This window comes from Gavia stellata, chromosome 16 (genome assembly GCF_030936135.1).
Source record: "Gavia stellata isolate bGavSte3 chromosome 16, bGavSte3.hap2, whole genome shotgun sequence".
Lineage (NCBI taxonomy): Eukaryota > Metazoa > Chordata > Aves > Gaviiformes > Gaviidae > Gavia > Gavia stellata.
Window position 1 is genome coordinate 18,655,014 of NC_082609.1, and position 11,780 is coordinate 18,666,793.

General features: G+C 41.0%; 1 protein-coding gene across 1 annotated transcript in view; it reads left to right on the top strand.

Annotated features, from left to right (window-relative positions):
• The first annotated feature begins 272 nt into the window (after window positions 1–272).
• Window positions 273–11,780, top strand: part of RANBP17 (RAN binding protein 17) — a 163,572-nt gene continuing 152,064 nt past the window's right edge. Inside the window, exons 1-6 of the mRNA XM_059825591.1 lie at window positions 273–290; window positions 4,353–4,499; window positions 5,546–5,636; window positions 6,859–7,025; window positions 10,364–10,429; window positions 10,957–11,061. Coding sequence (XP_059681574.1) covers window positions 273–290; window positions 4,353–4,499; window positions 5,546–5,636; window positions 6,859–7,025; window positions 10,364–10,429; window positions 10,957–11,061 — 594 coding nt within the window. The remainder of the gene's footprint in view (window positions 291–4,352; window positions 4,500–5,545; window positions 5,637–6,858; window positions 7,026–10,363; window positions 10,430–10,956; window positions 11,062–11,780) is intronic.

Below are 11,780 nucleotides of genomic sequence, written 5' to 3' on the forward strand. Positions count from 1 at the left end.
CACCTCCCGCCTGGGGGCTGCACGCACAAAATGGCGCCTCCCGCGCGAGGCGGCCCCCGGCCCTGGCCCAGGCGGGGCTGGTGCCCGGCCCGCCCCGCCCCGCCCCTCCCACCGCCGCCCGCGCGCCCCAACGACCGCCCTCGCTGCGGCCCCGCCCCGCCCCAACGGCCGCCCCCGGCGCGGTCCCGCTCCGCCCGGCTCGGCACTGCCCCCGCGCCCCGGCCGGGCCCGCGGCCCCTCCCCGCGGCCCGCTCCCGGCGCCGCTCGGGAAGATGGCGCTGCGCGCCCAGGTCGGTGCACCCGGCGCGGCATGGCAGGCGGGGCGGCGGGGGCCGCTGGGGCGCGACGGGCTACGCGGGGCCGGGGCCGCGGTGGGGCTGTCGTGGGGGGCGGCGCGCCGGGAGCTCGGGAGAGCACGGGGAGGGATGGAGGTCCCGGGGTGCGCGGGGGAGCCTTCGGGGTGGTGCGGGGCGGCTGCGGCCGCGGTGGCCGAGCGGGGCAGGGGACCGTGCGGAGGTTCGTTCTGGCAGAGGGGCGAACGGTGCTCGGGAGCTGCCCGGGAGGCTGCGGGCGGCGTCGAGGCGAGCGGGAGCTCCGTCGGAGTGCGGGACCGAGGTCGCGGTCTCGGGTGGGCTGTTGCCAGGCGGGAGCGGCGGGCTGGGCAGGGGGGCGCGCACGGGGGAGGCGCGGGGCTGGTGTCGGACCGCGGGGCTGGTGCGCGGGTGGTGCTGGCCCCGCTGTGGAGGTCGGAGCGGTGGTGTCACGGTGGCCGCGGCGTTCGGCGCCGCTGTGGCGCTGGTACCTGAGGGGCTGGGTGGTGGTGGCGGGCGGCTGGCCTGCGGCGGGTGGGTTTTCATCCTTCCCCGCGCCTGTGCTCGCCTGGGACGCTGACTTCGCGGCTACTCCGCGCCTGGGTGAGCTACCCGCGCCTGCCCTGCCGGTGCCGCTTCCTCCTGAAGGCGTTGGCGGGCTCCCTACTCCATTTCTTCCCTGAAAACCAGAGGCAGCCCCTCTCCAGGACTTGTCCGAGGTGAACATCCACCCCTGAGGCTGCGTCTCGAACGACGGAGGGGCGGGGGGCGGGAAAAGGGCCCCGGGGGACCCTTGCTGAGGCGTTGAGCTTTCATCCCCGGTCCCCGGCGGGTTCGCTGCCTTGGTGGCAGCAGGCTTTGACAGTGTGAGAGAGGCCATTTTAGGCATTTATTTAAATACTTGGGTACCAGGCGTGCTCCATAAAAGCACCGCTAAAATATCTTTTGTTAGCACCTCATACCCACATGGCTTTTTTTCTTCTTTTTCTGTGGCGTTTCAGCAGTTATGCCCATCCCATCGCTCTTGTGTAGAGCTGGTGGAACTTTCTTAATAGAATGCTTTCAGTCAGAAAACGCTGATTAAAATCAAAATGTCTGTGGGAATTTGTCAGTGTCAGCAAAACTTTAATCGGAGAACCTACCTGGTTTCCTGCCAGTTTGCTTGGCTCCTTGGCTGCCTGCCTGGTGGGTTGCTGCGGAGCCGGGCCCCCAGCATTTCTGGCCCTCGGCTCTTTCACAGGCTAGTAGGAGAGCTGCCAGGGACTTCTGAGAGCTGGAGAGGTGGGACCAGAAGCATCCAGAGAGCTTTATTTAGCTTATTCTTGAATATTATGAAAGTGCGACAAGCAGGAAAAAAAAAAAAACCAACAACACAGTATCTAACCTTTTTCATTAGGATGTGTATCTCTCTCTTGGAAAAAGTTACACGTCCTTGTGATTGAAAAATGCCACTTCTCATACAGCTCTGTTTCTACTCCTGACTCACTTAAAGCAGCCAGCATCTGACTGCTGGATCCTCTTCATTGACGCTAGTGTTGTTTTCTTAGGAATCACCTTACAGCTATTGATAAGAACTTGAGTACAGGAGGTATCTGAAGGCATCGGTTTCACGTGTTTTGTGTGACAATAAAAAGGGATTGTGACAGTCTTCTGTTTTCTTGAGGAAAATACATATCTCATGTAGAGAGCTAGTTTTTGACTTCTCATTGGTTTCTCCAAATATTTTTTTCTTAATAAAGCTGAATAAGATCTCTGTTGCTTAGCTGAGTTGCCATCATGCACAAGATGGTTGTATTTGCTGATTTCAGGTTGTATTTTTCGGTTTCACTGTATGAATCAAGGAGAAGCAGCATGTTTCCTCGGTTACTACACATAATATATAACCCGGAGAACATCTAAGAAGTTCCTTGGCAGTCTGAGAATTCTGAGTGATCTCTGGCCATACCTTGAGCCTACCAATAAGAAACGTTGTCGTAACATTCTCCTGAGACCAAACATGTCCCGATAAAGCATTTCAAAGTGCAGAAGGTCATCAGTCTCAATATCCAATAAATCAACTTTTCTTTCATGATCATTATCTACTTTTTGTTCAGGCTTGCTTTAAAAATCCATGGTGGGTTTCCCTCATTATCCTTCAGATAAAATGCTTCACAGTTTTAACTTGTCAACGAGAAGTTAATTCTGATCCTTAGCCTAAATTTCTAAATTTTGATGTAAACTTATTAACACAGTACATTAAAGTGCATATGTTCTTGAAATCCACTATCAATTCTTTATGCATAAATTATTGCTTAGCCAGCTTATAAATGGTTTGCTATTTTAATGCCGGTTAGTATACAGAAGATTTAGACCTTGGCGACTGGGCTGATATCCCAGGTTTATTCTGGACGTTCTCAAACTTGTTGCCAAATTTGTCCAAACTTGAAAGTCAAATTTCAGATCAAATATAGGAGGGTCTTTAACATTTGCTGGTTATGACATGATAATTTGCTTCGTGCTTCTCAGATTGTATTGGATTTATTCCATTACAGAAAGATGCGTTTTAATTTATGTCTGAAGACTATCTTTGCTAGATGTCCTTATTCCCATGTTTTACCCCAATTATGTGGGTTTTGTGTTGTATTATATTTTCTCTAATGTGTACGCTTGCGTTTTGTGAGTCTTAATTTTCACTTTAATTGGCATGGATCTGGCTTCATTTAAAATTGCGTTATTGGGATTGTTACCTGTTCCTTATTTTTTCTCCATTCTCTCTGAACATGGAGGGGAGGGAACAAAACCAAAGGATGTCTCTGTTGAGCTCAGTCTTTAAGGTATTCGATTTGTTCGCTCCAGAAGCAAATGTGCCATTTCTTAAAATTTCTCCAAAGGAACAAGTAATGGCTACTTTTTGACTGAAAATCAGGGACTCCTAAAATGTCATTATTACTGAAATTCAAAAAAAGCTGGTCAGATCCAGGAACTCCATCTCCACAACAACAACAATGAAAATGGGAAGAAGACCATGATTTATTTTTTAAGAGAAGAAGCACATCTCTAAGAGATGACATGCTTTGATTGACAAAACCGCATGTACTTTGGTTGCCAAAGACACTGTTACTGTCTTGGATTTTTAAAAGGCATTTGAGCTACGGTGTAAGTGATGCTAGATTGTGCTGAACCAAATCTTTTATTTCAAGTACAAAACATCTTTTTGGAAGGGCTGGTGAACAGGATTTTGACTCAGACTTTTAAATGAGACTGGTCAAATACTGCGGTTTTCTCTTTATTCTTCTTTCTAGGCCACACTCAAGTCATGAAATACTTACCGGGTACCTTCTGGTGACGTGGCCGGTTTTTGATGAGAGTTACGTGGGCTTTGGGAGGGATGCTAGAACTTCTGTTTGTGTAATGGTTCTGAAACGTGCTCAAAGGGTTCATCTCTCCTGTGAGACAGTGACTAGTAGATATAAATCATATCCCTCACATAGGAGAGAGATATTGCCCACATACACCTTCTTTACCAAGGAGAACTTTTTCAGCTTCTAAGTGGAGAGGAATTTTAGCTCTTCTGTTGCTACTATAGCTTCTGAATTGTCCCATCTTTCACTGATATTTGCATCAACAGGTATAGACAATGCTAATTTTTTCCAGGTGTAGTAATTTGATGAGTAATTACAGCTTTTAAAATGAAATTTGCCACACGTTTTCCAAGTAGCATGGCTCAAGCCGTTCACTGTTCTCCATCTTTTCATCTCTCTTTGGAAAAGCTATGGACATCCCTTCTGAAGACTCAGAAAAACAGATGGTTTGAACCATATTAAAAAAGACTTTGACAGCTGAGAGAATAAGAAATGGCAACTTAATTTTCAGAGGTTTTTTTGGCTTCTTGTCACAGAAAGCCTCCTATATTTTGGTAATTGAAATGTGAATCAACTGGAAAGCTTTGCATAGGTAACAGTTCATGTTACTGGTATACCATGTAGGTTTATAAACACTTTAAGAAATCTTACGTGGTTGAAAAGTCTTCATGGAAGTTTCAATTGTGTTCTTTCCTAACAGAGCCTGGCAGAACTAGAAGTACTCTGTAACCACCTATATGAAGGAACTGATCTAGCACAGCGATTGCAAGCTGAGAAGGTACTCTTGGAGCTTATTGATAGCCCAGAATGTCTTAGCCAGTGCCAACTCCTGTTAGAACAAGGAACGGTAAGTGTCTGAAAGATGTGTTATCCATAAATGTAATCATGCTGATGGAACCTCACGTAGGTTTCCTAGTCATGGGCCATTACCACGTCAGTACAAGAAAGGCAAAATGCTTTTCCCTTTTTTTGCCAAGAAAGGTTGGACCAGATAATCATTGAGGTTCCTTCCAACCTTGTCTTCTATTATTCTATGATTTTTTTATAGGTATTCTGTTTCATAAATGATTCTAGAAATTTTTTCATTTGGAGGTGGTCTTTGTAGAAGTGACAATACCTTGCATTAGAGATGTCATGGACAAAAAGGGAAAGCATCTTAGCTTTCAGTTGCAGTACTTTCGGATGGGTTGTAATCAGGGGTTGTGTCCTCTGTAGAGCAGTGTCAGGACGGTGTGGTATAACCTGGCGTTTGAACATCACCATGTTCATATTTCCAGCTATAAGCTAAAATGAAAAAAAAAAAAATCCTTAAACTGCATAGCTGTTGTCTGTTGTTTAAAATATTCTCTTATCATTACTCGGTTTCATTTCTGGTGTTTAATTTCATGGTTAACTCTAGCTAAAGTGATAGCAGGGTTGATTCTGATTCGATAGTCCAAGCTGAGTCCAGTATAATTCTTGCTGTGTTTTTCAAATCATTTAAAAAGAGAGAGAAAGAAAAAAGGGGAAACACATTTAAAAATATCTTTAATCCTGGGCTGGACCCATGGTAATCATCTCATGCTTCTAAATTATCAAGTGATTTAAAAACAGGTTTTAAAACTAAAGAACTCCACTGAATAATGAAATTACTTTTAGATGTCTAGTTTCCATCAAAAGGGATGATATTTTTATGTCTCCACTATTTTATTAGTGTTTTGTAATTTATGTTTATTATAATGAAACAAAGATACTACTAAAATACGTATTTTATAAATTTTTGGTACACTGAAGAAACGTAACCAAAACCTGATAACCAATGTGGTTTATTGATTATTTATCAGGTTTTGACTTACTGTCCCTGCCTTTAATTAGCTTATTTTTTGAATATTGTCTTTTGATGTGTTTTTGTAGACATCCTATGCTCAGCTTCTAGCAGCAACATGCCTGTCTAAGCTTGTAAGCAGGGCATCTCCATTACCTATCGAACAAAGGATTGACATTCGTAAGTAGCATTTGTGGTTAAAATTTCATTATATGAGTTGGATCTAAAACTTCATGTTAGCACAGTAAACATTCAGTGGATAGTGTGTTTTTTCTCTCCATTTACCAGACCTGTTTTTCATAAGGTAGTCACTGTGAGAGAGTGAACGTAAAGGTGATGGTGAGCTCTTTCACCATTTCTCTGCAATTAGCTCACAAATAACATGTCCTAGTTTCAAAATTAAGTAAGTATGTCAGCTCAGATTACTTAATATTTTTAAAAAATACTCATTTTTCAAGATAGACTTTGCATTTATTCCACAAGACACTAAAGAGATTTAGTTCATGTTTGTAAAGGATGAAAGTTGCAAATATTCCTAGTACACCCGCCAGTCACTTACATGCTCATGATCAGCAATTAACATTTGTAAAAGGGCAGGTTAACACTTGCCAGGACAGGTTCTTACTTGCAGGATTAAGATCCTACAAAATCTTCCTTACTTTTTAGCATCTATGTTAAAGTCATTGCTATATCCAAAAAGAGTAAGCAAGTATGTATTAGGTCTTTAATAGGGAAAGGCTTTGCACAAGGAGCATGTGATTCAATTTGGATTTTTAGAAAATCTGCGCTGTTGTATCAGTTCTGTCCATAGTAGTACCCTGAAGTGCATGGCTGAGAATCTGCTGCTTCTGATAAAAGATTTCAGTCTTCTTTTAGGTAAAAAATAACTTTAATCAACTTTAATTTTATACATTTCAACAGCTTTTGGAACAGGTTAATTTCCTCCTAGTCAGAGAGGAATTTCTGCATCTGCAAAGTGCATTACCCAAAGGGATGCTCTAGAATGAATTGAGAACATTCAGTAGGGACTCTTGTCTGAAAAAACTTTTGTGTATCTTGAGTTGGCTGGGAGAGCTGCTGTTACACAGTGAAATAATCAGTGCCCAATATATGGGACTGTAGTGAAACATTACTCTGTTTTACCTGCCAGTGTTCTCTGAATTCACATGCTGTTGTCATATGTGTCCTAGAATACTGATCATGTATGGCACGTGCTTTGTGTAAGTAAATGTTTAGCTGTATTTAATAATTTAACGTAACTTACAGTTATTGTACTAACCATAATAATACGGGTGTTTGTTTTTTTTTTTTTAAATCCACACCTTAAGTTTCTATTAAAAGCCTTTAATTCATTTTCTTTACGGAAGACTTATGTTCCTGATTTTGAAATGCTTCTTTACAGGAAATTACATTCTGAACTATGTAGCATCTCAACCCAAACTGGCTCCTTTTGTCATCCAAGCTCTCGTTCAAGTCATTGCTAAAATTACAAAATTGGGATGGTTTGAGGTACTAAAAGATCAGCTCATCTTCAGAGACATTATTGGTGATGTAAAAAAATTTTTGCAGGTAGGAAACAGTCGTTCACTTCTGCCATTTTTTTCTGTTTGGACCTCTTAATTTTTAGTGATTGGTATGTTACGTCACTTAGTTGTTACACACTGGGGTGGAAAAAGTGTGAAGAGCATTGCTTAAATCAGAAGATTGCCCTGCAATGAAGAACCAGGGCAGGTTTGATACTTGTGTGAGTATGTGGGTTTTGATGCCTCACAGTATTCATAGTGCTGTCATGTTTTTTTGTTGGTTTTCTTTTTCCAAAGCACTTTTTCATAGTGTGGCTGTAAAACATCAGCCCCTGGTGTCAAGCCATTCTATTTAATGCCTTAATGTTTTTTTCAACTGATGTGGAGATACATTTCTAATAGTGTTAGCTCCAGTTTCCTGGTTAGAAACACTGGTACTGCACCATCTGAAGAGTAAGACTGTCAGATGTTTTAAAGCACTAATCTGACTGTGATTCTTGTAATAATGACTGCTAAAATTGTGCCGAACTGTTCAGTTCTAGAAGTAGTTCCAGTGTATTTTTTCAAGTGCCTGTCATGGAGGATTGATCAAAAAGACACCTTTATAAACTATTTGTTGGAGTGTTCACTGTTACGGTCTTATATTGTTACTTTTCTGTGTAAGCAGTGGGACTTCACCTGCACTTTGATTTTTAGCAGAATTCACTAGATACCCCTGTTTCTGAAGTTACTGAGGAAAGCTTGTGTAAAGATATGGTACGCAAAATTGCAAGACACTATATATATTTGTTATGTGGTTGTGGTTCTTGTTTGCCCCATTCCTTTTTTTGCTTTATGAGAAATTGATGATTCATATTTGTGTGCATGGGTACTTAGGTACCCGTATATATGTATGTTCTGTCTCCATGCATGTAAAGAGGAGTGCAAGAGAAAAAGACGAGACTTTGTGTCTCTCCTAGGGTTATGGTGTACAATATAAGGAGATAGATAATACATTTAGAGTGGTTTTATAACTTTACCTATTTTAGCATATGTATTTAAATCTAACATATCACAAAAATTAACGTATTCTGGGTAAGGATATGGGGAAGTCTGGGAGGAAAGATCACTCACCTTCCGTCTCCAGTAATTGGATTTGCATTTCCTTACATATGATTTCCTGTTTCCCCACTGCATTGGTCACTGTTACAAAGAAGATGACTTAGAGGATAGAGAGGTGATCTTGGTAGAGAGTATTTGAAAATTGGAAGTAATTTCTCGTAATGTCAGAGCGCAGTTATTCACTATGGACTGTTCACTGTGCAAATTTACATGTCAAATGTAGAGTAAGTACTGTCAGATGCAGTAGCTAAAGATACGGGATATACGGCGCCTTCTGTGAAATAATAAGAAACTTGGAGAAAGTGATTGGTGTCATGGCTTATTAGCCAGGCTTGGTTATTTTATACATTTAACGTGTATAAAAAGGTTCTTAAAAAGTTTTCTGGGAGATAGCGAATCTGCTTGAAAATTTATTTCAGATTCATCTTTCTGAGTGTCTGTGAACAAAAAGCCTAGTACTTATTTAGAGAAGAAATAATCAGAAAACTTAAACTATTTGGAGATTTACTTCCAAAATGATCCATTACGTGTGTGTGTGTTGGTGATCCTGGCAACTCAGCAAGAAAATAGGAAGTTACAGTTTGTTATGTTTCTTGCCACTGAGTTTCTCATTTGTTTTTCGGTCTCGCTTTGTTCATAATACTGTTCAAGTTAATGTACTTTTTGAGTTACATTGGGAATGTCTAATAAAAGACAAGCTGCAATATCCTGTTTATTAAAAACAGACTCAAGTATACTTCTCCACCATTTTGCAGTTATTTTTATGAATGTACTGTAATTGGATTTTGCATTTATTATTAAAATGATTGCAGTGTGACTCTTCAGTGCGTAGTTCATTAAAAATAGAGATTTAAATACAAAATTTAGCTTCGTAAGAGATTTCTTTAGTTAAATTAAGAATTCCTGTAGAAAAGAAAATTAAGCCATAGATCTACTTGTGAATTAAATTTTATATAAAAATTGAAAAAATAATCCCTAAACAATACTAATATATGTTAATAATTAGCATACGGTAGTTTCAGATACTTATGCATTAGGGTTCCAGATTGAAGTTCATCCAGTGTGAATGTGAGTGTGATTTAATACAGAAAAAGGGATTAGCAGCTAGGTCTGCAGTTCTCTTCCCAATGCCTTCGTAATTCACCACACAGCTTTTCACACCTGTGAAAAAGGGGAGATTGCATTTTCCATTTTTGTAGGTTTGTGTGATCTAAGCAACATTCATATAGACTATTTTAAGAGGTTGAAACATAAAAGGAAGTTGTTTTCAAATTACAGTATAACATGTTTAATCTTACTGAATGCAGATAGGGCAACAATACACATTTTGCCTGCGAGTTCTCTGACATTTTTACTTTTGACTTTCTTTGGTGTAAGTGATAACAGAAAATAGATGACAGCAAAAGGTTAAGCCCCTTGGTAAGCAGCCAGATTCTTCATTAGTTGAACTTAGTGAGTGTGGTTGTGACAAATACCAGGAAAATTTTGACAAGGATGGCATTGCTTTTTGGACACCCAGGGAGCTGAGGTTGCAAACTGCAGCTGTGGAAGTAGAAGTAGAGATCTTCCACCGACGCAATGGCAAGGCCTAATTGCAGTTGATTTTAATTGGTTTTAAAAAAGCAGATTGAATTTTTCTGTAAATGCTTTGTCATAGCTCAGTGAAGACAGGTCAATTTTATTAATTAAATGCAAAATTCTGCACTGTGTCTGAATTTTGAAGTGTTCCAAGGAACTTAAATACTGATGATCAGGTTGTACCCTCAGATGCAAATATTTGATACCTACTGCCTCACTTCTTAGACACAGATTCTCAGAGTTGGAATATATCATTCAATACACTGCATTGTATATTACTGTGTAGGGAAGAGAATTAGGTATTTTTGATAAGCAGCATGTCAAAACTTTTTTTTTTCCCCCTGAGTGCCCTGTGATATTTTTCATCCATGCACGGCTTAATTGTTTTAATGGTTTGAATTTCATGCAGCTTGCCTTACCAGTTCTAAAATACTGAACAGACCTTTGAAAAATGTGTAATAGTGAATTTCTAGATTGCGGTTACCTAGACCCTATTTTGAGACAGGTTTTTGTTATCACGCAATTCTGAAAACTTATGATGAGGGGGTTTCTTCAGAGCTAATTAGGGAGTTTGAAGGTCTAGTTCTATTAATGTTGGTAGACATTGGCATGAAAGCCTTCTAAACAACTTGATTCTAGAAATGTTGCAAAAATATTAAATGCAAGCTGTGATGTTTGAGCAATCCTATCTGTTTTTTTCTGTAGGGCACTGTGGACCATTATATAATAGGAGTAATGATTCTCTCAGAACTGACTCAGGAAATGAATCTAGTAAGCATGTTTGGTTTGTTTTTTTTCCTTCTGCAAGGGATGTATGTATTGCTGATAAAGCAGCGTGTTGAATGTTTCTGCCCTTTGTAAAAACGGTTGGAGAAACATTTCTTAGATGTGAAGGGATTAACACACCTTCCTCCCCCCACCAAAATATAGAGAGACCAGAAATTCTTAGAGCAGGGACTCTACCTGTACTAGATACATACCATATGTTCTACCTCTCATCACAGTCACTAGGACTAGTAGAGCAAAGTGAATGATCAATTTTTTTCAATTGTATTTCTGCTAATGATGTACTTTTGCCTACATCTTAACCTGAGGAAGCGCCTCAGACCTTTCCATCCAGAAAGAGAGACAACCTTGAAGGGAAGAAAGGAGGCACTTCAGGAAGCTGTCAAGATCTGTATTTAGTGCTGGACCGTAATTTTCATTTCTGGTGTCCAATAATTAATCTGCCAGATGTACCTATCATCTAGTTTCAGCAAAGAAGGGAGCATTGTTTATTATGTCCTAACTTTTCTTAGGTTGATTATTCAAGACCTTCAGCAAAACATCGTAAAATAGCCACCTCATTCCGTGATACCTCTCTAAAGGACATACTGATGCTTGCGTGCTCTCTTTTGAAGGAGGTGAGGCTCTTTATAATTGAACTTAAATTGTTAACGTCATAGTTGTCCTAGTTTGAGTCCTTAATATTTTCTGAGTTGATGACTTCTGTACTTAAATACCTGACACCCAGTTAAGCTCAAGTGACCAAAAAACATTCAAAGACAAAAATTCCAATCTTCCTCCCTCCATGTCTCTCTTGCTCTTTCTGTGTCTTTCTGTGCCGTCTCTCTTTCTCTCTTTAGATCTTGCTGTGAAGGATGACCTATCTAAATTCTGAGCTTGTCTTCTTGGTTGATGTTTTTCTTAATGTAATTGTATCTCAGTTTTGCTGGGCCTACCATCTCAGTATTTGCAAAAAGAATTATTCATTAAACTAGGAGCAACCAAGAAGAAAGACGAATACTCTATCTTGTGATATGGCAGTGCAGGCAAATCTGGCCAAGGTGTTTTTCTCCTTCACTAGTTCCCTTATCCTCTCTGTAACATTTTGGGGTAATTCAGGCTGCAGCCTCTCAAGAGCCGTGACAGGAGGTGGTGAAGAACAGCATGCTTTAAACTGGGTCTCTCAGGACCAGGTAGGTTAAACTGAGATCAAAGCTGGAATTTGCACTTTCCATTTTGTGCTGATCAAGTCCATCTGTAGCAGTGGAAGTGGCACCATGAGGTACCATTCTCTTGAGCTCAAGCAACTCTTTACTTTTGAGAGGAGCTTATTTTTTAAAAGTTGCCTGATTTCTAT